This window comes from Sycon ciliatum, chromosome 11, assembly GCF_964019385.1.
Source record: "Sycon ciliatum chromosome 11, ocSycCili1.1, whole genome shotgun sequence".
In the NCBI taxonomy this organism is placed as follows: domain Eukaryota; kingdom Metazoa; phylum Porifera; class Calcarea; order Leucosolenida; family Sycettidae; genus Sycon; species Sycon ciliatum.
The window spans coordinates 27,941,858-27,967,136 of NC_088653.1; the positions used below are offsets into that span (position 1 = coordinate 27,941,858).

Sequence of the window (25,279 nt, forward strand, 5' to 3'; positions counted from 1 at the left end):
AAGTATGAAAATCCGTATGCCGTACGCGCCGGGGAGCGAGGGCAACTTTCATACGTAAATCTCTCTACGGATTTCCGTAGGAAAGCTGTTTCCTACGTTGGGTCCTCCGTAGGACTTTTTGAAATATTTTTTCGCATTTTCCGCATTTGTCCATGGCAACGTTCAAGCCGCGCGAAACACAAGGTACACACACTGTACACCACGTGCAAAATATAATGGAAAACGCGGTTTCGGTTCATGGTGCATGCGGTGGGCACATGCAGCCAACGCGTCGCCAAAGCAACAACGCATGTTTAGCAGTTGTGGAGAAATCACGTAGAGCGAAACCCAACAGCTCTGATTTTAATGTATGAAAATTCCATGCAGTTCCTATGTTATTTTCATACGTAATTCCGTAGAGCGAAACCTCCCCATTATCAGCTACGTAGGTTTTCCATTGCTCACTGGATTGATGTATGTCCATTACAACCAACCTTCCGTTTTCTTTTCTTTCTTTTTTCCTATCTCTACTTTTCCACAATATAATTGTTATACACAGTGGGTCAAATGTTATTAACATTAGGCATTATGCCTGTTTTGATTTCCACTATAAATAACGTATACAGCAGAGACAGACCACGAGAGACAGAAATGACGAGAGACAGACCACGAGAGACAGTGATGGCGAGAGACAGACCACGAGAGACGGATCAGAGGCAGCGAGAAACAGGGACAGTGCAGCGCGAGAGGAGGAAAGAAGGAGGAACATAGTGCGACAGACGGAGAGAGCGAGAGAGAGGGAGCGAGAGCGAGAGAGAGCGAGAGAGAGAGAGAGTCGAGAGAGAGAGTGAGCGAGAGAGAGAGAGAGTGAGCGAGAGAGAAACAGAGCTCGGGGCGGAGAGAGCGACATAGGAAGAGGCAGCGAGAGACAGCGAGAGGGATAGAGGGAGAGAGAGAGTCTGAGAGAGACTGAGACAGAAAAAAAAGAGCGAAGAAAAATGCCCCGACAGAAACAGAGACACAGAGTAATTCGTCGCGCAGTTATCACACCAGTTATCACACCAGTTCTACACGAGTCGTAACTGTTACTTGTACTGTAACGGAGTGAAACCGGACATTGAGTACTGTACTTGGCGAAGCCGGGAAATGGAATCTTAAGATACCGCCTTAAAAATCACTTACACGTTGGCAGGATGCTAGCATTGTCGCTTGACGATTGCTGGTTCGCTGCTTTCTGACCTGGTGATAGAGGACTAGTGATAATAATAATAATTATACTTTCCGCAAATATTAATTCCGTAGTAAGATAAAGGAGATCGGTGTTCGAAGAGAATCACTTCTCTATAATTCTCGACAGGTATCTTATTTACTGTACTCGTTGTGCGGAAGGAAGGGGTAGGGCTGATGTGAAGCTCTCAGTCAGAATGATTGAAATGAAGCGCAGTTGTGTGTTCGACACCAGGTATAATTATATGCGACCAGCCTCGCCTCCGCAAACCGCAATCCGCAACTAGCTCAGAGTTCAGACACCTGCGCGCGCATAGCAATCATAGTACATAAAGTGCACCAGTGCACAGTGGTGCATGCAGTACTCCTACCATTATACTAGCAATAAAAACTGCTTTAAGCGGGATTCACAGAAGCTTTTCTGCGATGCGACACGCGATGCGACGCGATCTGCGACGGACGCGTGCGATGCGAACTCGCGAAATACCATTCACAGAAGAAGTCAGTGATGCGACAAAATCTTGCTGATTTGGCTACGTCACCATGATATTCGCGCGGTTTGATACAACTTGTACAAAGGTTGGTTCACATATCGCCGGTACGCGCCGGGAGTCACCGGCGGTGGGCCTCTCTTGCAATTGCAACCTCTCCCGGCGCCTTGCGATTGTGTGAACCTGTCCCAAGCGCGCCGATCTCATACGGTAAATCATCGCAAGGGATCGGCGGCAAAGTTGGACAGTGCCCAACTCTTGCAATCTGCCCCGGCGCCGATCCCGTACGATCTTGACCAAAAGTGGCATGTGAACGGTTCGCGCCGGTGATCGCCGGTGATCGTTTCCAATACTTTGACAAATTTTGGCGACCAACATCCAGCAAAGTCCTATTATAAAAAGGGCGCATGCGGAGATGTCGTTCTCTTCATCATTTTCTAAAAATGGCAACTTCAGGTGGCATCGCAGACCCTTCATGGATATTGTCCGAGACTATCGTGCTATTTACGATAAAGGTCAGTGGTACAAAGAGCTAACTACTTTGTGAGTGTACTGTGTACCAATTCAATTAGTTCCCATGCATGATTAGTAGTAGAATAGTAGTAGTAGAATTTATTATTTTGATAGGGAAGGCCCTACAGACGTTGCCGTCTTGTTACAGGGAACCCTAAGTGCTCTTTACAGAGCGAAACAAAAACGGATAGATTCATTGTTGTTGTTTCTTTATTTGGGCTTTCTTTCTTTCCAGGGAGTGCCAGTTATCGCAATAAAACACACAAATCCAACGCCTGGGCAGAGATCGCTGAAAAGTCGAAGTTGGCAGTTGAAGAGTGTCAAAAGAGGTCAGATGATAACACAATTTACCACCATTATTTACCACAATTGTTTTATTATTATTATTATTATTATTATCAAATTTTTAATAGGGCAATCCCCACAGGCCTACCTTCAATCCCTCAAACTTGTGGATATAGGAAAAATTGGCTACTGATAATTTATGTCATTAGTTGATAGTCAAGTAGATAATTATTCGTCTGCCTGCAACTAGTGTGCACTACTACATGTACATAATGCTCTTGATGTGGTCTTTCTTGTAAGATCTAGCTTACTTGATTTTTGAGGGTATCACGCAAATATTATGATATCCCTTTGTACAATGTATGTGTTTACAGGTATTCGAATATCCGCACAAGGTTGTCTAAGTACCTCCGCAGCAAGAGGGATAGTGCCAGGTTAGTGAACCAAATACCGTAATATTCTGCAGACTCAACAAATTCCTTTCCTTTCTCTTCCAAATGCAGCTTGTCCATTCGCCTTTACATGTATATAATTGGGCTTTCCTCCCATTTATTGTTGGAATTAAAATAAACCAACCGGCCAACCAAATACTAAACCCATTGTTTCAGCCACTAATTGTTGTTTGGTCAACCCACTAATTGTGTGTAATAAATAGAACACTGTAGTTGAATTGGCTGATTGTGTTTTGGATTTTGTTCAGGTCAGGGCAAGGGCGGGATGACCTTCCGCCCATTGACATGGTGATGGAGAGTTTGCTATGGCTTCAGCAGTTTGTCCAGCACCGGAAGACGTCGACTAACGTGAAAGTCGAAGGTATGCGATTTTCAGTGATACCTCCAGGAATACTTACATGAATTAACAAAATGTTGACATGGCACAATAATTATTGTCTTCATTCCGATGTACATGTAGATGAAGCAAATATACTAGAGAAGTACTTATTGAAGTACATAATTTGTGTGTTGCAAAAGAAATCTGAAAGGCTAAGCCTTCAACTTCCTTCATAAAATAAATTATGTTTGTGATCGTGCTGTGCCCAGGTGAGGACGATTCTGGTGCGTCAGACGCCATTTCTGACGGAGACGATAAAAAAGAAGGTGAGAAATTTAGATAGATTGGAATACAACCACTGATAGGCGACATAATTGATGTCCACATTAACTTCTAAGTGCATAGATAAACAGGCAAACACTTTTAGAGTATTTATAATAATTTTGAAATGAATTTCCATTCCCTGAAACTTCATAAGTAAATACAAGTGAAAACTATTTCTCAGAAACAGTGCTCAAATTTGAACAGGTGCATGAAAGGGAATTGGATGTATCATACAATGAGGATGTATTGCATGATCTAAAATGATGGCTCATTATGTTTAAGATTTTGTGATACGTCCGTGTTTGATACAATTATGCTTCTTCACCTTTGTTTCCATGCAGACGACATCCAAGTCGTCAGCGATGACGACGCAGGCACGGCACCCACCATCCCTATAAAGAAAGAACAGAAAAATAGAGTCTTCCCTCAGCGCACACCCAAGAGAAAACGGATTGGAAAAGTAGAAGAGGACTTGATTCTTTCCCTGACAAGCACGTGTGATGAGATTAAATCGGACGACAGGAACAAGGTTGACTTCTCGGACCCCGTCACCTTGTTTTGCCTCAGCCTCGTCAAAGATCTTCGAGGACTGGAAGAAGCAACGTACGATATGGCCAAGTTGAGGATCATGCAAGCCGTGCATCAGACCAAGTACCCGGCCTCAAACGTCTCCGCTGTGTATACACCTATGGTATCGCAGAAGCCACCAATGCAGCAACCAGTGCTCCAACCTGTGCTACAACCTATGCAGCAAACCATGCAACAACCTATGCAGCACGTGCAGCAGTCGCACCATCATTCGACGTATGGTTACCCTATCACGGAGGCACATACTCCTCAGTGATGGCTTGCAGTTTTATTCAAATTATTTATTAACCGAAATAAAGGCTTACCTCAGTCATAATCATCGTTTGTCTCCAACACTGGTGACGTGCTCTTCCTGCCAAGGCAGTGTACTGCTGGGTTCCAGAATGAATTGCAAGAACTTGTCACGCGTCTCTTTCGGATGCATAGCAGGCCATAATTGTTGCTTTCTTGTTTTTTAAGGGGGCGCAACGCATCATCCGGGCCGGGTGACCTGCACCATAGAACAATCCAGGTAAATCACGATTATGGCAATTTGCAGAAATGGAAGGGGAATGAAGGAAAGAGAACTACCACTTCAAATGAAAGAAGTCAACATCGACAATATTCAATCTATCAATCGTATCCATCTTTAAAAAAATTACCATTGTGCGCCATTGACCTTCCTTCAATTCTCCGCTACTGTCTTCATTGTCGACAAAGCCAGATGGCAAGTATGCTGCGTTCTCATGTGCCAACAGGTAATTGTGGAGGCGAACGGTTGCTTGGATTATTAGTAGTGTTGAAACGAGCGTATCTATAACAAACGAGCTATCAGTTCCACTAACGAGCAAGCTATCGAGCGAGCTAACGAGTTTCATTGATGTGGCAAATATGATTATTTTTTTGAATATTTTTTTTTCTGAGTTCGATTTTTTTCAGCTGGTTCAAATTACATGAATTATCACCGCCGGCATTTGGAGTTGCTGCTGCTTCACTTCGGACTGCTGTTTGGTGTCGAGATGTCTTTTCAGCGCCGTGGTCGATTAGCCTTTGTAAGAATAGACCGTTTTGCAAAGATTGCAAGTAGCCCTGGTCTTCGCTGCATCGCGGGAGAAAACTTCCAAACGACTGAGCGTAACTTTCACTCGAATGGAGAGGTGACCGAAGCATATCCTGCGACAGGTCAGCAGATGCGGAACAAGACATCAGTAGAGTCCACCAAAGCTGCAACGACAACTGAAACAACTCAAGTGTCGTGCAGGCATACAGTCACCTGTAACTGCGAGTGATTTTCACTTTGCGCGGGACTGGACTCTCAATCGACCAGGGAGTCGTAAAATATTTTACGACTCCCCGGTCGACATGTACTGCCATGTGTACGGAGTACGGTGTACGGTGTTCGTTAGTGCAAACGAGCTGGCCGCACAAACGAGCCGAGTTTCTGGCGAGCGAGCTAACGAGTATCCGGTGAGATCGTTTCAACACTAATTATTAGCTCTACAGTCTCGGTGTCCGCTCTGCACAAAGACCACAAATTGAAGAAGGGAAACGAAGAATTTCCAATACAGATCCAATGAAATTGGGAAGAATGACTTCACTGAGAGCGTATGGCAGCTTTTTCATTTATGGATCAATTTGTTAACACAGCTTGTGATAGGTCGAATGTTCCACTTGCAATGGTAATGAGTGGCATTTCTATCCGCTAGCTGCACTGTACCTTATGGTGCGTCGGAAGATTGATTGCTTTCTTGCTTCGACTTCTGCCGCGCCTTTGTTCTCGTACTCCCCTTTATGTACAAGTGTTGTGCAGACCCTCCCTTAATATAGTCTGTCTCATTTTGTCCTGAGATGTTTTGATGCATAGTGATTATGACGCTCATCATTCGCTCCCTTGTCACTGGACAGTTCTGTCCGTTTGGTTTTAGCGAATTCAAATAAAGAAAACAACAACAAGATCCGCCACTTCGCAGCAAGAATACCAAAAGCATTCTCTATGGTTCTTCTCGCACGAGACAGCCTGAGCATTGCATGAAACAGTAAAAGGACGGAATACACAATACTGAACCATATTCAACGTAAACAATTCGCTTCAATTTACACTACAGGTGATCAGGTCAAAGTAACATTTCCAGAGCTCACAGGCATTACACAGAGTCCCTTTAAAGAAAATTGAAATGAGGCCAAATTCTATTTTTTTATTATAAATAATGCATACATCATGTAGATCCATTACAAGCATTATGGCCAGTCGTATGCATACCTGTAATTGAACATTGCTTTGTCTTTGTTCAATTCTCTGGCGGCATATGGCTTCAGCAGCCAGGTGCGGAGCGGGAAAATCTCGTCCCCCAGAACGACATACGGCAGCTTGGTGCCGTTGACGGTAGCGGGCGGCGGGACACCAACGCTGTTGTTCTGGAGGCATGCTCCCATCTCCGACGCTGCGAAGATTGACGCATCGTTGTCCCTGCCGTAGGAGCCAACGTCAACCATCGTAAATGCATAGTTGGCATCGCACATTGCCATCAGTACGAGACTGTGGAAGCCTTTGTAATTATAAAAATTACTTCCACCAAACTTGGGACATTCCATGGCAACATGTTTCCCGTCAAGGGCACCAATGCAATTGGGGAAGTCCCACTTAGAGTAGAACTCCCCTGCAATGGCTTTCCATTGCTGGGAAGTTGATGGCATTGGGAGATACCTTTCATGCAAACATTCCCAAATGGCTTTGCATGTGTCCCTAACTATGTAGCAGACAGTGGATCGCCCAAGAAAGAAATTAAAAGCTTGAGATTGCTGAGAATCTCCAGTAGCCAGGTAACGGAGCGTTACAACCAACCGTAGGGCCGCAGGAATAGGCTTACGGGAACGGCACCTGTACGTCAGTCGCTCTTCGAGTAGCGAGAAGAGGTGCCTAAATCTACCCGATGACATGCGCATGTACCTGAAAAATACAAAAAACAGACAAGGAAACATTCACTGGGCAAGACGCAAACAAGGAAACCCAAGAAATTATACAAATGTTGCTTGATTACCTGGGAAGAATTACACTTTCAAAACACATGGAAATGCTATTAACCATAAATAACCATGGGACAAGATTAATAGAACCTTATAGTAAGCAGTAACTAAGTACTGAACTTAACTTAAAAGTCAGATTTTGGGAGAACTACTTACCGGAAGAAATACTCCGGATCTTCTCGTTCAAGCTTCTGGAACAAAGTAGAGTACTGTCCCAGATCCTCTCTCTTCTACATGTGAAATTATCATAAGAACAATTAATTTTAACAAGAACAATTTAACAAAGATTGCAGGCACATAGTGTTTCATGCTGTATATTGTACATTGTATAAAGTATCCACGCTGAATTTTCATTATTTGTCCTTCAAAATTCATAATGATTATTATTATTATTGTGTTTTCAGGCCATGTTCTATGATGATTGTCTCTACACTGTCTACAGCTCAATAAATTTATTCTTCGAAATACTAGAACAAGTCCTGTGTGTGTGTGAACCAAAAGGACAGCAGGTCATGAACTGGTCATGGACCGGTCATGAACCGATCATGAACCGCGAAGTGACACAGATTGTCAAAAATACTAACCTTCCACGCAGGTCGGACCCACCAGCGCCGAGGTCTTCTCCTGGCCAGTCGCAGTCTCCGCAGCAATATCAGCTGAAGCAAGATCTTCTTTTTCTTCAGCAGAAGAGATCGCCGTGTCGCCATCTCCAAAAGAAAATACAAGCGCCCCAAAACTCGGCAAAACCGAAGGGAAGAGAGAGAAATCACCCCTTCTTTGATATTCTTTTTATAGCATTTTTGGCACGTGTTTTCGTACTTTTCGTACTATAATGGTACTCACACTGTAGATCGGCTGGCACCGGGGCTGATCGTGGCTGAGGTCCTTACGATGTCTTACGGCGCCGATTTTGCTTATGTGAACGAAGCATTTTAAATCGGCGCCGCAAGACATCGGCGGTGAGCCAGCTCCCGATCCGTTGCGCATACGGTTCGAGTACCAAATCTACTACAAAGTAGTACAGAATGTGCCCAAATGCTACGACAGGTTTGCCAATTGAAGCTTGAATTCTTTGTTTCTTCAGTAGTTCAAGGTCTTTCGGTGATGGCCACTCGGTGCTACCTTTTACTGGAGATCATGAAAATACTTCTACACATTTTATTGCAGTCTAGTAAGCGATTGTGTCGAAATTATGCTTGCAAACGTTGGTGAAGTCACAAGAACTTGCCAATGTATCCATCATATTTTTTATTTGTTTCAATTGTATTTGTCTCATAAGTTGCACAATGATGAAGCAGATCATCCGAGAAGGACGGGCTGGTATGCTGACTTAGTTGCCAGCTTGAAGCGACTACAAGAATGGCGAACGGACCTACTCTCTAGCTTCAATTTAGGAAAATTTAGGACACGTATTGGTTTGATATTTTGACAAAGTCTGGCTCCCGGCAGCCGGCGATCACCGGCGCGAACGGTTCACAAACCACTTTTGGTCAAAATTGTACGGGATCGGCGCCGGGGCAGATCGCAAGAGTTGGGCACTAGACATCCTTAGCAAAAGTACGATAACGCTAACTTTTACGGTACTCACTCCCAGCCGTGACAAAAGACGTTATCGGATAACGGAAAAACGTTACAGAGCTCAAAATAACGGGCCGACGTTCGTTATGGAAATTCTGCAAAAAATGCAAAAACTCGCATTGTTTTGTAACTGGCGGGAGATAAAAAGCACGTCGTGCAGATCGAGATGAGATCGAGAGTCGAGATTGCTTCCTCTTGTGACATTTAGCTTTTTGGCGAGTTTTGCCTTTCAGTTGACAATTTCTGCGTCCTCTGCTTCGTGCCTTTCTCCCTCTATCCCATCTGGGAAACAAAGGACCAGTTCCACGGCACTCCTGATGAAGAAATTCATCGGCCTCTCCCAGACGTGCTGGAGCTGGAGAACCCTTAAGCTGTGTTCACAACTGGCGCGTGTACGCGTGAAACCACGCGTTTGTGCGTATTTTTGCTGGCTTTTGGGGCGCCATGCGTACGGAAACGCGCCGAAATGGAACTTCCAACATGTTGGAATTTTCAGCGCGTATCAGGCGCGTATCAGCGTACATGCCAGTCACTTTGACTGGCGGGGTCAAAAAATTAGTACTCAAAGGTGTCGCACGCGCTAAATACGACTCGGATTGCTGTTTTTTGTGAAAGGCTGAGCGCGCGTTTGGGGGCGCATGAACCGCAAGCGTACCGCGTCCACGCGCCAGTTGTGAACACAGCTTTACAGTCTTCGGTGCTGCGTTTAGGAAAGGGTTTCCAAGGACCTGGGAACAGCGAAAACTCATGTTCGCCGTGCTTTTGCTATTCCAGAGTAAAAGACCTCGCCAAGGTATTCTTTCGGAACGACAGCAAACTAATCCCTGGTTCAAAATTTTGAATTTCCCGCATCTGTTTCCACGAAAATTCATATCGCCATGGTTGTCACGACTACTTCGTCTCAACTATAACGTACTTTGTGCTAAGGGAAAAGTCAGCTTGAACGATCCGAAGTACGGAAAGGTTTGCGTTTACGTTAGCGTTTTTTTAGCTAAGGATATCTACTGTCCAACTTTGCCGGCGGTCCCTTGCGATATTTTACCGTATGATTTTCTTACGACTGCACGGGTTCACACAATCGCAATTATAGCAATAAAAACTGCTTTATGGCAGCTTTCTTAAAAAAGTTATTGTGTTCTAGTTCTGGGTCCGGCATAGGCTATAGAAAATTTATAAAATTGCTTCCAAACTGGCTTGGACTCCGTCTAAAAAGTAAGAAATTAACGAAATGTGATTGCCGAAAATTAAAATTTCACACAAAACCTCACAATAATCACAACACTTGACAATCAAATACTGCTTTCAACACTTGTTTAGTCTGGCACTGTACTTGGACTTGTACTGCACCAACATGCATGCATGGAAAAGAGGATCACGAAGGGAAAAGGTCTTCTAGCTTTTCATCCTGTGTGTGATTATTGTGAGGTTTTGTGTGAAATTTTAATTTTCGGCAATCACATTTCGTTAATTTCTTACTTTTTAGACGGAGTCCAAGCCAGTTTGGAAGCAATTTTATAAATTTTCTATAGCCTATGCCGGACCCAGAACTAGAACACAATAACTTTTTTTAGAAAGCTGCCATAAAGCATTTTTTATTGCTATAATTTCTTTTTTTTTTTTTTTCTGTCACCAATCAACGGAATGCCCTTATGTAAATGTTGGCCTTCACATCATGTCATATTATTATTATTATCAAATTTTTGATATGGCAATCCCCACAGGCCTAAGGCCTTCTTACAGGGTACCCTAAATCAATACCGCGTATTATACGCATTGATGCGCAAGCCTTTTCTTGCAGAAAATGGCACTAGCATAATGCATGTTCTTCTGCTGGGGAAACAAGTGGTTAGTGGTGGTGATACTTTTTTTATACGGAGGTCATTCTGTGCATGTTGCTCTTGCAGAATTTCGTGACTGTCATAAAATTGTCTTGCCTTTCTGATATTTCAATTTCCCCACCCTCGATCAGATTTACTTGAGAAATGTAGCCAGGTGCGTGTCGCAGATGTTTTTGTTGATTCTGTGTTTATAATTGTTTATAATCATGGGTTATCGTGATAAGGTCATCCTGCATCATATTGCACTGAAATCGTAATCCTGTTGATGTCGATACAACTTTTGGAAGTAGTTCAATGACTTCAAACTGTTAGTCCACGATTTTCTAAAACAACACAGCAAAGGAGGAACAATAAACATGTATTAAAATGTAAACAAATACATTGTTGAGTCCGGCACCTCGTTCCAACAACTACACTGATCCTGAGGATAAAAGGGGCAAGGCCATTGGAGGTCATTATTATCAAATTGTCAAATATTTGATAGGGCAATCCCGCAGGCCTAAGGCCTTCTTACAGGGTACCCTGGAGGTACTGAGAGATAAACAAGGCACTCCATAATAATAAAATGTTACACATCTTTTGCCGTGAGTATGAATGATATCCAGTCGAACCTCTTTAGGACGAACACCAAGGGACCGATGGTATTTATTTTGTGAGTTTGTCTTAACCTATTTTATAACCAGTGAATACATTTCTCCAATAAACATACGAATAGATTTTTTCTCCAGCGAAAGATTCTAAGCCACACCGACTCGTCTCGTATGAAACAAATGAGTCACTGAACCTTTCTTTAGCAACATGACGGCAACTGAAACAGCAACAGAGAAAGTACGATACATGTACAGCGCATTCTTGCAGGTACTACAAACAGATTGCAGATCGTAATTTTTGCTTTGGCCGCACGCAAATTTATTTGGGGCAGTGCAATCTCGGCGGTACTCACAAATCAAACAGCCCAGATTCGAGTAAACAAATCCAATCATACAAGTACGAGATTTTCACGAGACGAGACTGCACCCATTGGCTTGTTTCGTATGAAGCAAACAAGTCACTGAACCTCTCCATAATGGAGATTTTCCCTGATATGCGAATTTATTATGCATACTCGGTCAATGGGTCCTTGAACCTTTCCTTCCAGATTGGGAACTGCCAACGATAGTATGCCACTGACCAGTGCCTTACTTGTAACGTACCAATGTACAATGAACATGAGTATTTCGACAACACATCTAAGCCTCAGCAGCAACATAAGCCTTACCGTAAGGAGGTGAACTCGCGTTCTTCGCACACTGTAGGCATGGGCAAAGAGATAAAAATGGATCTTAATCCGATTATACCATGGTACGGTACGGAGGGCCTGTTTTCAGCCAATCAGCGCTCGTCTAGCCATGGTTATATTGGCCAGTATAAATCCCGCGCGGGATTTATATAGAATATAAATCCCGGTGCACAGTACGTACGCTAGCGCTAGGGCACTGGCACCGTACAAGTTCACTGCCTGAAAGGCAGTGAACTTGTACGGCGGCAGTACTCCAGCGCACGGACCATACATAAACAGACACAACGGACACCACATGCGCGTGTACACTCCACACAGAACGGCACACTGACGAGGAACAGTACACAATGGAAAAGAAGAATGACCTGGAATTCGTCTACAGAGTATTCTGTTATACTGAATCTGAGGATAAAGAACGTCGAATAACCACGAAGTATCCCGAATGGGTCAGCAATGTACATTGTACTTCGAAGAGTTGAAGATCATCAACGGACTGTCTCCTTCGTAAATAAGTTTATAATACCAGTGTACATGTACTTCAACCCGATTGGAAAAGGCTACAGTAGATTGGATTGAAATGTGATACAAAACAGTGTATGCAAATGCATCTACTTGCAAGCAAAACTGATTATGAGATGCCGCGTGTGAAAGTCAGCACTGTACCATAATTATAGTAACACTTACTCCCAAAGAGTCCAAGCTGTAATCTAACTAGTGACGGTAGTTTGATTCAGCGACAAACTCCAGCACGCAGCAATTCAGTCGACTTCCGCACCACCGCTCACGACTCAAGACAAGATCATGAAGATGCTACAATATGCACTGGAACTGAAAAGAAATCTTATGCCAAACATCCACGGAGGAATCTCCTTCTGACCTTGCTCGACCATTCTTTCAATTGACAACTGATAACAATCAGAAGATGTTCATGTACTGCATGATGTAGGAGATCTCCAAATAGGTTCGTTGTTCTGGAAATGCGTAGGGGTACCTGGCATAAGTAGGATATGACCCTCGGAGTCGGGTTATACCGTACCCTCATATAAATCCCTCCTGCTATCGCAGTCGGGATTTATATTCAGCCGGTATAACCCTCTGACTCGGGTTTTATCCTCTACATAAAATCAGCACACGTTTCCGTAAATGAAAGGGTGAGCATAAGCAAATGAATCGAAGGGAACTGGTCAACTTGGAGATCACCTGTGATCGAGTATTCCGTAAAAGGAGGCCTCGGCAGCGGAAAAGCTAAATTTAGAAAGGAGATCCTGTCAGCTTTTCCATTATTTATTGCATTCCGCCCAAAATTAGCACACTTTTCGTAAATGAAAGAGTCAACAAAAGCAAATGAATCAAAAGAACTGGTCAACTCAACTGTCATTGAGTAATATTCCGCGAAAGGAGGTCACAGCAGCGCCGAAACGAAATAAGCCAGGCCAAGAGACGAAATATCCGATGCAAGAAGCAGTTCCAAAGAAGGAAGTTCCTCGTGCATGCACATCCGAAAAGGCAACAACAAAAAGTCTGCAATGCACACGCCTGCGGCCAGCCGGCGCGCGATGGTAGGAGCCATGGAGTAGCTCCCTGGTCCAGGACCAGGTACCGAGCATCTTACGTAGAAACTTACGTAGCTACGTAGACACTGTGTCTGAATAGCGGTGTCGTTAGGTAGCGCCATGTGAACACAATAATAGAAAAGCTGACAGGATCGCTTTAATAATAAAATCGTAACATACCGGTATGCGATGAAACGTATGCATTGAGAAATTGGATTGCAGTAAAACCTGTGTTTGCCAGGCTGTACCAAGCGGAATCCTGTATTGACCGGACAAATTTTCATGCACCAAAGTGCTGTGGATGAAGCTGAGTCCTTTCACATCAGGACAGTTTCCACTGCAGCAAGGCGTCCTTCCCGGGCAGGTTTTACTATAGTGAAATTAATAGTGAATTCTACTCTGAGTAACTCGTGAATCCACACACAATGATCATAGTACCAAGTCGAAAAGTCCTTTTCAAGACAGAGTGACAGACAGGAGTCGTCACTTAAAGGACATATCGACCAACACAGAATACTACAGTGCTGCTCAATGAAATCCAATCAAGCGAGTGAATGCCATGCGGAGCGCTGTGCAGCCCTACACCTGTGACTACTAGGCTGTGAACTGGCACAGGGCGCAAACTTGACTCACGCAATATTAACACTGAGCTTTAAAGTAGCATAAAAGTATAGCAGTGCAAAAAGAGTAGAGTCAAATACTAAAGGCAGAAATAGAGCAATGCCATCAAGTGCGAGACAACATGTTAGCAGCATTAACGTGTGATTGTGAAGCTAAATTTGAAGCGGGATGTTGAGTCTTGAGTGCACCATGGGCACAGCGACATCGTGTTCCGGACGGGACAAATCAACAGGTTGGGCAACAATTGGTCGATTGATTTCGAAGATGGCGCACAGAATATACGTTATATAGAGCATGTTCTACATCATACATAGCATGCCGAGCCAGGCACCAGTTACAGGAAGTTCCAGACAAGCACCAAGGCCAGTGAATGGCATAAAAAGAGCACAGGCTGCAGCATAGCCATAAGCCATTTTATAGAAAGAACTAGGCTATGACTAGGCACAAGACGCTTATTGGAACAGAGGTTTGCAAGGCAATAATTCAGGCCACCATTGCTAATCAAGGAGAAAATTTGTTGCCAGTGTACCCTGAAATGATGTGATAACAACTAACGTGATACACCATGCCTGACTTGTGGCTGGAAGTTGTAAGCTCGGTGCTTGGGGCTAGTGGGGTTCCTCTAGCTTTCAGAATCCTGCATGAAAAAAGGTAAAAGAAAGTGAAGGTACAATAATAGTAAGGTGATGGAAGCCTCTTGGTTTCGCGAACGAATTTCATGATTAAATTCATGGCATGGGAACGTTGCTACAGAAATACAGAAAAGTTCAGCCATCCTTTAAAGAAAGACCTCTCTAGTTAATCTCATCTTGCCAACAGCACCAATGACCATGCTGTTTGTATGGGAGAATAGCCTTAGTACAGTGCTGCCCAATGAAATCCTGAAATCCAGTCGTGTCACTAAAGTACGCGCCAGGCGTTGCATGACCCTAGACCTGCGAACACTGGGCTGCGAAATGGTGCGAGGCGCAAACTTGAGTGACGTGGCCGGATTTCATTGAGCAGGACTGTACATTCAAGCCACCTGCTATTCCTATTGTAGTGTAAGGTTCTTATTTTACAGGAGCATTCCCATCAGAAAGGCTCTATCTCTGGTTGTACTCAAAAGAATAGCCCCAGCCGTCGATAGACGCCTTGGCGCGATACAATCAGGTTTCAGAAGAGGCAGGAGCACGGCAGACGTCGTATGGACACAGCGTTGGATGAGTGCTAAGACACAGAGGCATCCATTCACCTACCACATGCTGGGAATCGACATGAGTCGTGCTTTTGACACTATCAACAGGCAGCGGCTATTGGAAGTGATGGATGGAGTAGTTGGCCCAGACGAACGCAAACTCTTGCGACTGCTCCTGGAGAGAACAACCCTCGTGGTCCGTGTTGGACAGGCGACCTCAGAGTCGTTCAGTAACACAGTTGGAACACCACAGGGCGATGGCCTAAGCCCAGTCCTGTTCACCTGTTATCTCGAGGCGGCCCTGAGGGATGTCCTGTCCCATCTGCCACCCCGTCCAGAAAGCGATAGACTACTACCCCATTAGAGCAGGTATGCTGACGATGCCAACTACTACAGCACAAGTCTAGACTGGTTACGAGCTGCACTGCCGATCATTGCGAAGGTCCTTGAATCCTGGTCGCTGTACGTAAACACCCAGAAGACGGAATGGGTCACAGTATCGTCAACAACAGAAAATTAGAAAACAGTAAAGCAGCTGGGATCACTCATGGCAACTAACGAAGACATCCAAAGGCGAAAGCAGCGGGCAACGATCGCCTTCAAGAACATGTACACTCTGTGGCTGCGGAGGGAGCATGTCTCAGAAGCTCGCAGAGTTCGCCTCTACAACGCATATGTTCTGCCGACCCTATTGTACAATTGCTGTACGTGGGGATCAACAAAGGCAGTCAGTGACAAGCTGGACGTGTTCCACAGGCAACAGCTTCGCTCGCTACTGGGCATACATTACCCCAATCGTATCACAGACATCGAGTTATACCGGAGATGTCAGAGCCAGCCCATCTCCGAGGAAGTCCACAGACGAAGAATGACCATGCTGGGACATGTCCTACGCCTACCCGAAGACACACCACCGCAACAAGCCATGGCACCCTACTTCAATCCACCGAACACAGCCAAACCAGGAAGACCTCTGACTACTTTAGTCACCCAGATCCAGCAAGACTGCGTCCACAGACAAACGCCACTCAAGAGGAGCCCGCATCTGCAGAGCCCCCGGCAGAAGGCATCCGACAGGCAAGTGTGGAAGGCCTTCGTAAAAAACGCACAGTGAACACTGACGAAACAGAAGTTGCCCATCCTTCTCAGTGCTATTTGCTTATTGTCGATTTGTAAAACCGTACCTTGCAGTCCATGTCTTCCCTTGTCATCATCATAATAGTATAGTTTTGTCTCTCTCCTTCTATTGCTCAGGAACACAGAGGCGGAAAGAGGCTGGTCCGCAAGTACATGTACGCGAAACTGTTCATAATAATAATAATAATAATAATAATAATTAGTGCAATTAGGAGTATAATCGATGCAGACATGGCCAAACAACAACGAGTTCATGGAATTTTTAAGGATTTTTATGTTATTCAAAATCGATTTTCGTGTTCCGCTCATCAGTGAAAAGTATCGGAACTGAGGGTACTGTGTACAAAAATAGAACATTTTATAACAGCATAATTAATTAAAAGTGTGAACAACAAAGGAAGTGCTACAGCATTACATAATAGGTGTCAAACATAGTGCTAACGTATATAACTGAGTGCAGCCACAAAGCAAGAGGTGATACAGTGCAACATGACACAACATTTACATCTGATAATCAGCTACGAGAACAACTTTAGTGCGACTACATGCTTCTTTTGTTTACAAAGAACAGGATTATGCACACGAATACATACAGCTTCCAGAACCTTGGAAATGGGTGTGCAGGAGCAGAGAACCCAGCAACGGTGACGCGGAGCAGCGGCCAAACGACTTGTGATGCTGGTGGAGATGATGGAGCCATGTTGGAGGCTGATAAGGAGTGCAGTGAGACTGAGCATCAAACGGATGATGAGGAAGTGACTGATGATGATGATGGTGGTGATGAGGACGATGATGATGAAGATGAGACGGAGGACGAGGATAAGGCGGAGGAGATCGAAGGAAAGGAGCGGGATGAGACGGAAGAGAGCGACGTGAGCAAAAAGTCAGCTGTATTTTGTCACTTGTTATCACGTCCAGATTGTCGTAGTGTGTACGATGATTCTCACTTTTCTGTTTTGTGCCGTGCAAGTTATGTTAAGCAGTTGAAGGTTCTGGAAGCTGTATGTATTCGTGTGCATAATCCTGTTCTTTGTAAACAAAAGAAGCATGTAGTCGCACTAAAGTTGTTCTCGTAGCTGGTTATCAGATGTAAATGTTGTGTCATGTTGCACTGTATCACCTCTTGCTTTGTGGCTGCACTCAGTTATATACGTTAGCACTATGTTTGACACCTATTATGTAATGCTGTAGCACTTCCTTTGTTGTTCACACTTTTAATTAATTATGCTGTTATAAAATGTTCTATTTTTGTACACAGTACCCTCAGTTCCGATACTTTTCACTGATGAGCGGAACACGAAAATCGATTTTGAATAACATAAAAATCCTTAAAAATTCCATGAACTCGTTGTTGTTTGGCCATGTCTGCATCGATTATACTCCTAATTGCACTAATAAAATTGCTTTCTCCACGCCGACTCTTTAAATAATAATAATAATAATAATAATTCCCCACAGGGCCCAAGGTCTTCTTGCATGGTGCCCAAGGTATTCATTGAGTTCATGGAACTTCATTCGAAATGAACTGGAAAAGTGCGAAGGGTCTCTTATTCAGGGAGCACATTAAAGCAGTCAGCTCCAAGAAATGAATTCGATTCGTGCATTCAATTATAATGATGTTCACACCTATGCAATAACTACTGTCGTGGACATGGAAATCCGGTCGCACATCTAGCGGCCCCAGGGCGCTGGCCATGCAGCCGTGGATAAGCGGCACACACATGCATTTATGCGCTGCAGCGTGCTGGTCGCATCGGATCAACATGTGCACTGCACGCAGCGTTCTGTACGCGCTGAGGGCGCTGTCCCGGTCAATCGACTGGATTTCCATGTCCGCTACAGTAGGTATCACACTTCATCTTAGAGGTGAGACCTCACTATACATATAGCAATAAAAACTGCTTTATGGCAGTTTTCTAAAAACGGTTATTGTGTTCTAGTCCATGGACTCCGTCTAAAAGTAAGAAATTAACGGAATGTGATAGCTGAAAATTAAAATTTCACACAAAACCTCACAATAATCACAACACTTGAAATGCTGCTTTCAACTTTAACTTGCACTGCACCAACAATTGGCAACATGCATGCATAGGAAAGAAGATCACGAGGTGAAAAGGTCTTCTACATGTAGCTTTTAATTCTGTGTGTGATTATTGTGAGGTTTTGTGTGAAATTTTAATTTTCAGCTATCACATTCCGTTAATTTCTTACTTTTTAGACGGGGTCCATGGACTAGAACACAATAACCTTTTTTAGAAAACTGCCATAAAGCAGTTTTTATTGCTATAATTTCTTTTGTTTTTTTCTGTCACCAATCAATGGAATGCCCTATATCAATATGTAAATGATGGCTTTCAAATCATATCAAGAGGTTTATGTACTCTTGATCATATCAATACCGTATTATACCAAGAGTACATAATGGGGGTTATTTTATCCTGATTATACGCATTGATGTGCAAGCCTTTTCTTGCAGAAAATGGCACTAGCATAATGCATGTTCTTCTGCGGGGAAACATGTGAGTAGTCAGGTGGTGATACTTTTTTTATACGGAGGCCATTCTGTGCTTGTTGCTGTTGCAGAATTTCATGACTCTGCCCTAAATTTGTCTTGCCTTTCAGATATTTCAGATTTCCCCACCCTCAATCAGATTTATTTAAGAAATGTAGCCATGCGCCAGGTGCGTGTCGCAGATGTTTTTGTTGATTCTGTGTTTATAATGGTTTATAATCATGGGTTATCGTGATAAGGTCATCCAGCATCATATAGCACTGAAATCGTAATCCCGTTGATGTCGATACAACTCTTGGAAGTAGTTCAATGACTTCAAACTGTTAGTCCACGATTTTCTAAAACACAGCAAAGGAGGAACAATAAACATGTATTAAAATGTAAACAAATACATTGCTGAGTCCGACACCTCGTTCTAACAACTACACTGATCCTGAGGATAAAAGGGTCAAGGCTATGGTTGGAGGTACTGATACTGAGAGATAAACAAGGCACTCCATGATAATAAAATCTTACACATCTTTTGGTGAGTATGAATGATATCCAGTCGAACCTCTTTAGGACGAACACCAAGGACGAACACCATTCTGTGAGTTTGTCTTAACCTTTTTTATAACCAGTGAATACAATTATTTCTCCAATAGACATACGAATAGATTTCTTCTACAGCAAAAGATTCTAAGCCACACCGACTCATTGACTCGTCTCGTATGAAACAAAAGAGTCACTAGAGAGGTTCTGCAAAACGAAAATGCGTACAAACTTTCGCTCTACATCATGAAGTGCGAAACTTCGCAACTTTGGACGCGAAACTTGCAGGGAACGCGAAATGAACTGTTGTAGGAAATTTCGTGAGATCGGGTCATGGCGTACGTGCACTTGGCCCGCGCAAACTACGAAAATGTGCAGAACGCAAAGTTCGTGCAAAAATTCGTACACACTTTTGCAAGGACTGTCGCGAAACTTCGTTCGAATTTTCGTTTTGCAGAACCTCTCCAGTGAACCTTTCTTTAGCAACATGACGGCAACTGAAACAGCAACAGAGAAAGTACGATACATGTACTGCACATTCTTGAAGGTACTACAGGTACTACCAAGAGTACGGGGGGTTATGTACTCTTGGTACTACAAACAGATTGCAGATCGTAATTCTTGCTTTGGCGGCACGAAACTTTATTTGGGGCAGTGCAATCTCGGCAGTACTCACTCAAACAGCCCAGATGCAGACTCGAGTAAACAAATGCAATCATACAAGTACGAGATTTTCACGAGACGACACTGCACCCATTGGCTTGTTTCGTATGAAGCAAACAAGTTACTGAACCTCTCCACAATGGAGATTTTCCCTGATATGCGAATTTATTTGGCAAACTCGGTCAATGAGTCCTTGAACCTTTCCCTCCAGATTGGGAACTGCCAACGATAGTATGCCACTGACCAGTGCCTTACTTGTAACGTACTAATGTGCAATGAATATGAGTATTTTGACAACACATCTACCATAAGCCTTACCGTCGAGAAGGGGAACTCGCGTTCTTCGCACACTGTAGGCAAGGGCAAAGAGATAAAAATGGATCTAAATCCGAATAAAATCAGCACACGTTTCCGTAAATGAAAGGGTGAGCATAAGCAAATGAATCGAAGGAAACTGGTCAACTCAGAGATCACCTGTCATTGAGTATTCCGTAAAAGGAGGCCTCGGCAGCGGAAAAGCTAAATTTAGAAAGGAGATCCTGTCAGCTTTTCCATTATTTATTGCATTCCGCCAAAAATCAGCACACTTTTCGTAAATGAAAGAGTCAACACAAGCAAATGAATCAAAGGGAACTGGTCACCTCACCTGTCATTGAGTAATATTCCGCGAAAGGAGGTCTCAGCAGCACCGAAACGAAATAAGCCAGGCCAGGAGACGAAATATCCGAAACAGCTCATGCAAGAAGCAGTTCCAAAGAAGGAAGTTCCTCGTGCATGCACATCCGAAAAGGCAACAACAAAAAGTCTGCAATGCACACGCATGCGAGGTATATTATGCTCGGCAGGCCGCGAAAGAGAGCCCGTTACCTGGACCCCTACTCGCGCGGGTAGAGCGAAACTGAGCACCCTGGGATGCGAGCAGCTTTTTAGTACTCCCGGGTCCAAAATCTCACCACCAGGCCGGGATGATCAAAACGTCTGCCGGGTCTGCAGCCTACAAACGTGGATCTGCCGACACTGTGCTGTCGACGACATGTCCGGCAAGGCACCTCCTTGCGTGAAAGCAAGGAACTTTTTTTTAGAAAGGAAGCTTCTTCTCCAAAATTTAAAAATTTTGAAAATTATTCCTTCTGAAAATATCATCGCGTTCTTGACCTCGAAGCTGACTGCTGAATGCGATTAGGAAAGAAGATTCCTGAAGATACACCAGACTGATTCTGGCAAGCCGTCTGTCGTCTAGATATGCAGTTGTTCGTCATGCATGGTCAGCAATCTTCCTCGTTCGTCCTTTCGTTTTCCTGACCACGATGATGACAAGCAGCTCTCATGCTCAGGTTAGTGCTGTACTTGTATGTCTGGGCACACAACACATCTGAGATTCACCCACTGACGTTATCGAACTGAAGAATGCAGCAAGGGTTCCTCGGATTCTCTTGATTTCGGAACAAATTTCCTTCACTTTCACCCTCTCAGTCTCTTCCCCATGCCCTCCATGCATGCACAATGCAGCTTGCATTTCAATTGCTGTTTTTTATACTTTGACAGTGCCTCTGCTACACTTTCATATAGAGTTAGGTCCTGTAAATAGGATCGAACATTGTTGGTGGTGGTGTGTGTGGGGGGGGGGGGGGGGTACGTTTGCAGCCAGGATGTAGGAATGACACTTCTGCACAGCAGGTGGCAATAGTCAAAACTGGTCACTCTACAAATCCCATACCTGCCAACCTTTGCAAACCTGAGATCCAATGACATACCTAGGCATGAAAATGTATACAAAAGAAGCTCGCGGTGAGGCATGGAACTAGTGCACTTTTGGGTGCCTATTACCGCCCTCGATATCGGGACGGTCCCGGCCAAATCGGGATGGTTGTCAGGTATGAAATCCCAACCGAGAAAACCATTTAATTAAAAGATAAACTCGGCCAGGACATAGCGACTTTCTGTTTGCCGGGGGGGGGGGGGGAGGGTCATCGTCCGCAATATTGGTAGAGTTACGATTACATTGTATATGTAGATACATGTGCATCAGGGATTCATAGCACCTGGGGAGACGACATGAGACCTAAGTACCCAAAACGTTGTGAGTTGTGACCCCGGATGGGGTAGTTCTACGTGATCTGTGTTTCTATAGACCTTATTCGATAACGTGATTTTTGGACTCGCCTCCAGGGATTTGTTGTAAGCTGGGGCACGCGTACGTGAAACGAGTGGCAAGAAAGGCCCAGTTCGTACAAGGGAGTAGTAAAATACCGGTATTTTTCTACTCCTATGTTCCCACGCCGAGTCCACTGTGCACTGAGTGCAGGTCTCTTGCCGCTCCCTGGTTCCCGGGACCCTGGTTCACGTGATTGTGACGTTTATTGAATAAGGTTTACATGTATATGCGGGCATGCATAAATCAACCCTTCCACAAGGACGGCTCAAACAGGCAGCCAAGGAGTGAAAATTTCACTCCTGGGGCTAGGAGTGAAACGAAGGCCTCAATTTGCCAGATGAACCTTCTCCATCGAAACGAACGAAGGTGTCGAATAATTCTTTTACCAGTTCACAGTTGCCGTTCACGCGCACTCCCCGGGGTGGGGGGGGGGGGCCTACTATGCACTTGTAGTGATACTTACCGTAAGCCAAGTGGAACACGACTAGTTGACTGCACAGACTACAGTACAGTATACATGCACATGTATACAGTGAAGATCAGTGCGTGCATGCCTGCCATAATCGTATGTTGACCTTCGTTCGAATTGAAAAGAGAGGGTCGTTTCGAAAAAGAAAAAAAGCTCGATGGAAGTATGATGCTGCTGACAATTCAAGACTCACTGAAGTCGCCTTTCTGGAATGGATCATGCACTCTAGGTTCATCCAATTGGATATGGACTCAAATCATTGTTACACCATTATTGTTTGGTTAGTTATTGTACATCCCATAGCATGTACAATGAACCTTGTGAATAATCTACCTCGGGTTTACAAAACAACTCGCAAATAACGACACAATCTTCAGATCTAGTGAACATTTGATTGCATACTTCCAACCTCACGAGTAACAACAATGCGAATAGCGACACTTTTCTCATTCACAATCGAGGGTCAGTATTCCCCAGGTTGACTGCAATTGCCAATCAAACAGGAGGGGCGAAAGTCGACCACGGCTGAAAAGGCATAAAGAAAAATTAATGTATATCATGAGCTAGATGGCTGAAGGAGGAAGTAGGTTTTCTGAGAAAGCAAGAAACAGAGGTGAATGAAGCACCAGGTCTGTCCATGCAGTGGATAGAATTATTGCATTGAAAGACAGGCTCTTTACATCAGCTTGCTACTATTATACCTACATTTGCTTTCTGCCTTTTTCATGCAGGATTCTGAAAGCTGGAGCAGCTCTGCTTACCTCGACCACTGAACTTACAACTAACTTCCAACCAAGTACAAGGCAATATTATGATGAATCAAGCACGCTTGCCATCATGTCATCATTGCAAAGTACATCGACAACATAGATTTGGTGCCGACTATGTATGATGTAGAGTGTGCTCTATGTATCTATACTACTGATTGGCCTACATTGTACTTATGTGGGCTGAGAGTAATCGATTGTGCTATATGGCAGTTTACTTGTATGTCATAGATGTTAACATTGCACACAGCTTCTGAAATGCTTTCTGTTGCACTGGCCTACTGCGGCCCACTGCAAATAGATTGTAGTGGCATGGGCCATGCCATAATTATAGTAGTATACCGGTACTACACCAACAATTTCACTGGTGCACTGTACTTACTGGTACGAGTAGATCTACATCATGCACAGCCTTGTCACTGCTTTTCTCATTTTTTATTAATTTACTGTACTGTACACATTTTGGCACAGCTCTTCCACAAAGAGTTACTAGTATTTTCTTCTGCATACCTACTGTATACAGTGACCTGACTGGTAACATCTATGGCTGTGAAATCACAAATTTCTGGGTTGACAGCCTCGAACCTATACGATTTGTTTCTAAGAACGTGCTATAAGAAATTTTCTATTGAAGTATTCTACTGTAGCTCGCAGGACATGGAGTGCAATTACGTAAAGTTTGGAACACCACTCTTCTGTGATTTGGATGTCAAATTATGAAATTCAGTGTGTGAGGTAAACCCATGCATGGCATACACTGCTATAGTATGACTCGGGGTAAAGTGTTCCAACGCATACTCATTATAGTGAATAGTTGTGTGACCAACGTTGTTGCTGCTGGATAAATAGTACATATTCTGAGATAACTGAAGCTACACAGCCATCTAATGTTCAGACATGCATCGAAGGGGCCGTAACGAGATCTGCAAGGCATGATTCTATACCTGTATTTGATGCTCTCTAGCCTAGGATATTCACCTGCCTCATTTTCTCTGTGCTGCATTGATGAGTCCATTAGTAACTAAAGGACGAAACAGCATGCTGTCTGCAGATTGGTAATTGTGTAAAGACAGACGTGTATGTAGTGGTAAAGCTCAGATACATGTGCAACATAACAATCCCGGTGTTTGACAACAGCACAAACCTACACCGCAATTCTTAATTTTGGGCTGTGGTGTTCTTAGTATTCCAGGTTGGATGTTCTGTAGGCTTCCACGTTCTTGGGCGCACGACTTTACTGTGCCGAAGAATATTTTCAGCCAATGAACCCAGAGCTTGGTGGCAGATGAGTGCCATGGAACAGCCTTTTGCATGTGGCTTTCACTACATGCACATGTATAACGTTCAATTGATGCGGAAAAATCAGACGAGGACTTTTGCAGTTATGAGCAAGGTCCCCACGAATGGTCATGTCACTTCACAGAATACATGAACTGATAGAGTAGACCTCGGTCCCCTCAGAGAACGCTTGGGGAAGTCGGGTTCAACCATAGATTTATACTTAACAGAGAACGCTTGGGGAAGTAGGTTTCAACCATAGATTTATACTTAATATTCTTTACAACAAGGATCGATGTGTTCCTTCGGATGCCCTTTATCGACTTTCACACACTTCTCCTCTCTCCTTTCGTCATAAGCACCATCTCTGTACACTGGTTCATAAAATATTTCTTCATAAAACCCCTTCACACATAATGAAGTACAATTGGTTTTCGACAAGCTCAACCCGTAACGCGCTTATCCTGCCTCTTGTTAAGTCAGCCCGGTATCTAAAGCCCCCCTTGTTTTCCGGTTATTCTCATTGGTTAACTGGGGACA

At 43.9% G+C, this 25,279-nt stretch overlaps 1 protein-coding gene and 2 long non-coding RNA genes across 3 annotated transcripts; 1 reads left to right on the plus strand and 2 right to left on the minus strand.

Moving 5' to 3' along the window:
- Positions 1–4,650: 4,650 nt before the first annotated feature.
- Positions 4,651–6,650, minus strand: LOC135827267 (uncharacterized). Its single transcript, XM_065339796.1, has 4 exons — positions 6,418–6,650; positions 6,109–6,174; positions 4,820–5,021; positions 4,651–4,668 (listed from the first exon to the last, which is right to left on the minus strand). Exons 1-4 carry the CDS (start codon positions 6,648–6,650, stop codon positions 4,651–4,653), a joined length of 519 nt encoding a protein of 172 aa, XP_065195868.1.
- Positions 6,651–19,158: 12,508 nt separating this feature from the next.
- LOC135827505 (uncharacterized) lies at positions 19,159–20,859 on the minus strand. The gene is made up of 3 exons (XR_010555469.1): positions 20,717–20,859; positions 20,389–20,420; positions 19,159–19,214 (listed from the first exon to the last, which is right to left on the minus strand). It is a non-coding gene; the product is annotated as an uncharacterized LOC135827505 (long non-coding RNA).
- A 308-nt stretch (positions 20,860–21,167) lies between these two features.
- On the plus strand, positions 21,168–24,151 carry LOC135827341 (uncharacterized). The gene is made up of 2 exons (XR_010555397.1): positions 21,168–21,404; positions 23,426–24,151. It is a non-coding gene; the product is annotated as an uncharacterized LOC135827341 (long non-coding RNA).
- The last annotated feature ends 1,128 nt before the right edge of the window (positions 24,152–25,279 follow it).

Coding starts and splice junctions, on each gene's coding strand:
- LOC135827267 (XM_065339796.1), bottom strand. CDS start 6,650: ATGGTTGACGTTGGCTCCTACGGCAGGGACAACGATGCGTCAATCTTC. Junction 6,175..6,417: donor AAAGCAATGTTCAATTACAG/GTATGCATACGA, acceptor TGCAATGCTCAG/GCTGTCTCGTGCGAGAAGAA. Junction 5,022..6,108: donor GCTGCGAAGTGGCGGATCTT/GTTGTTGTTTTC, acceptor GAAACTCGTTAG/CTCGCTCGATAGCTTGCTCG.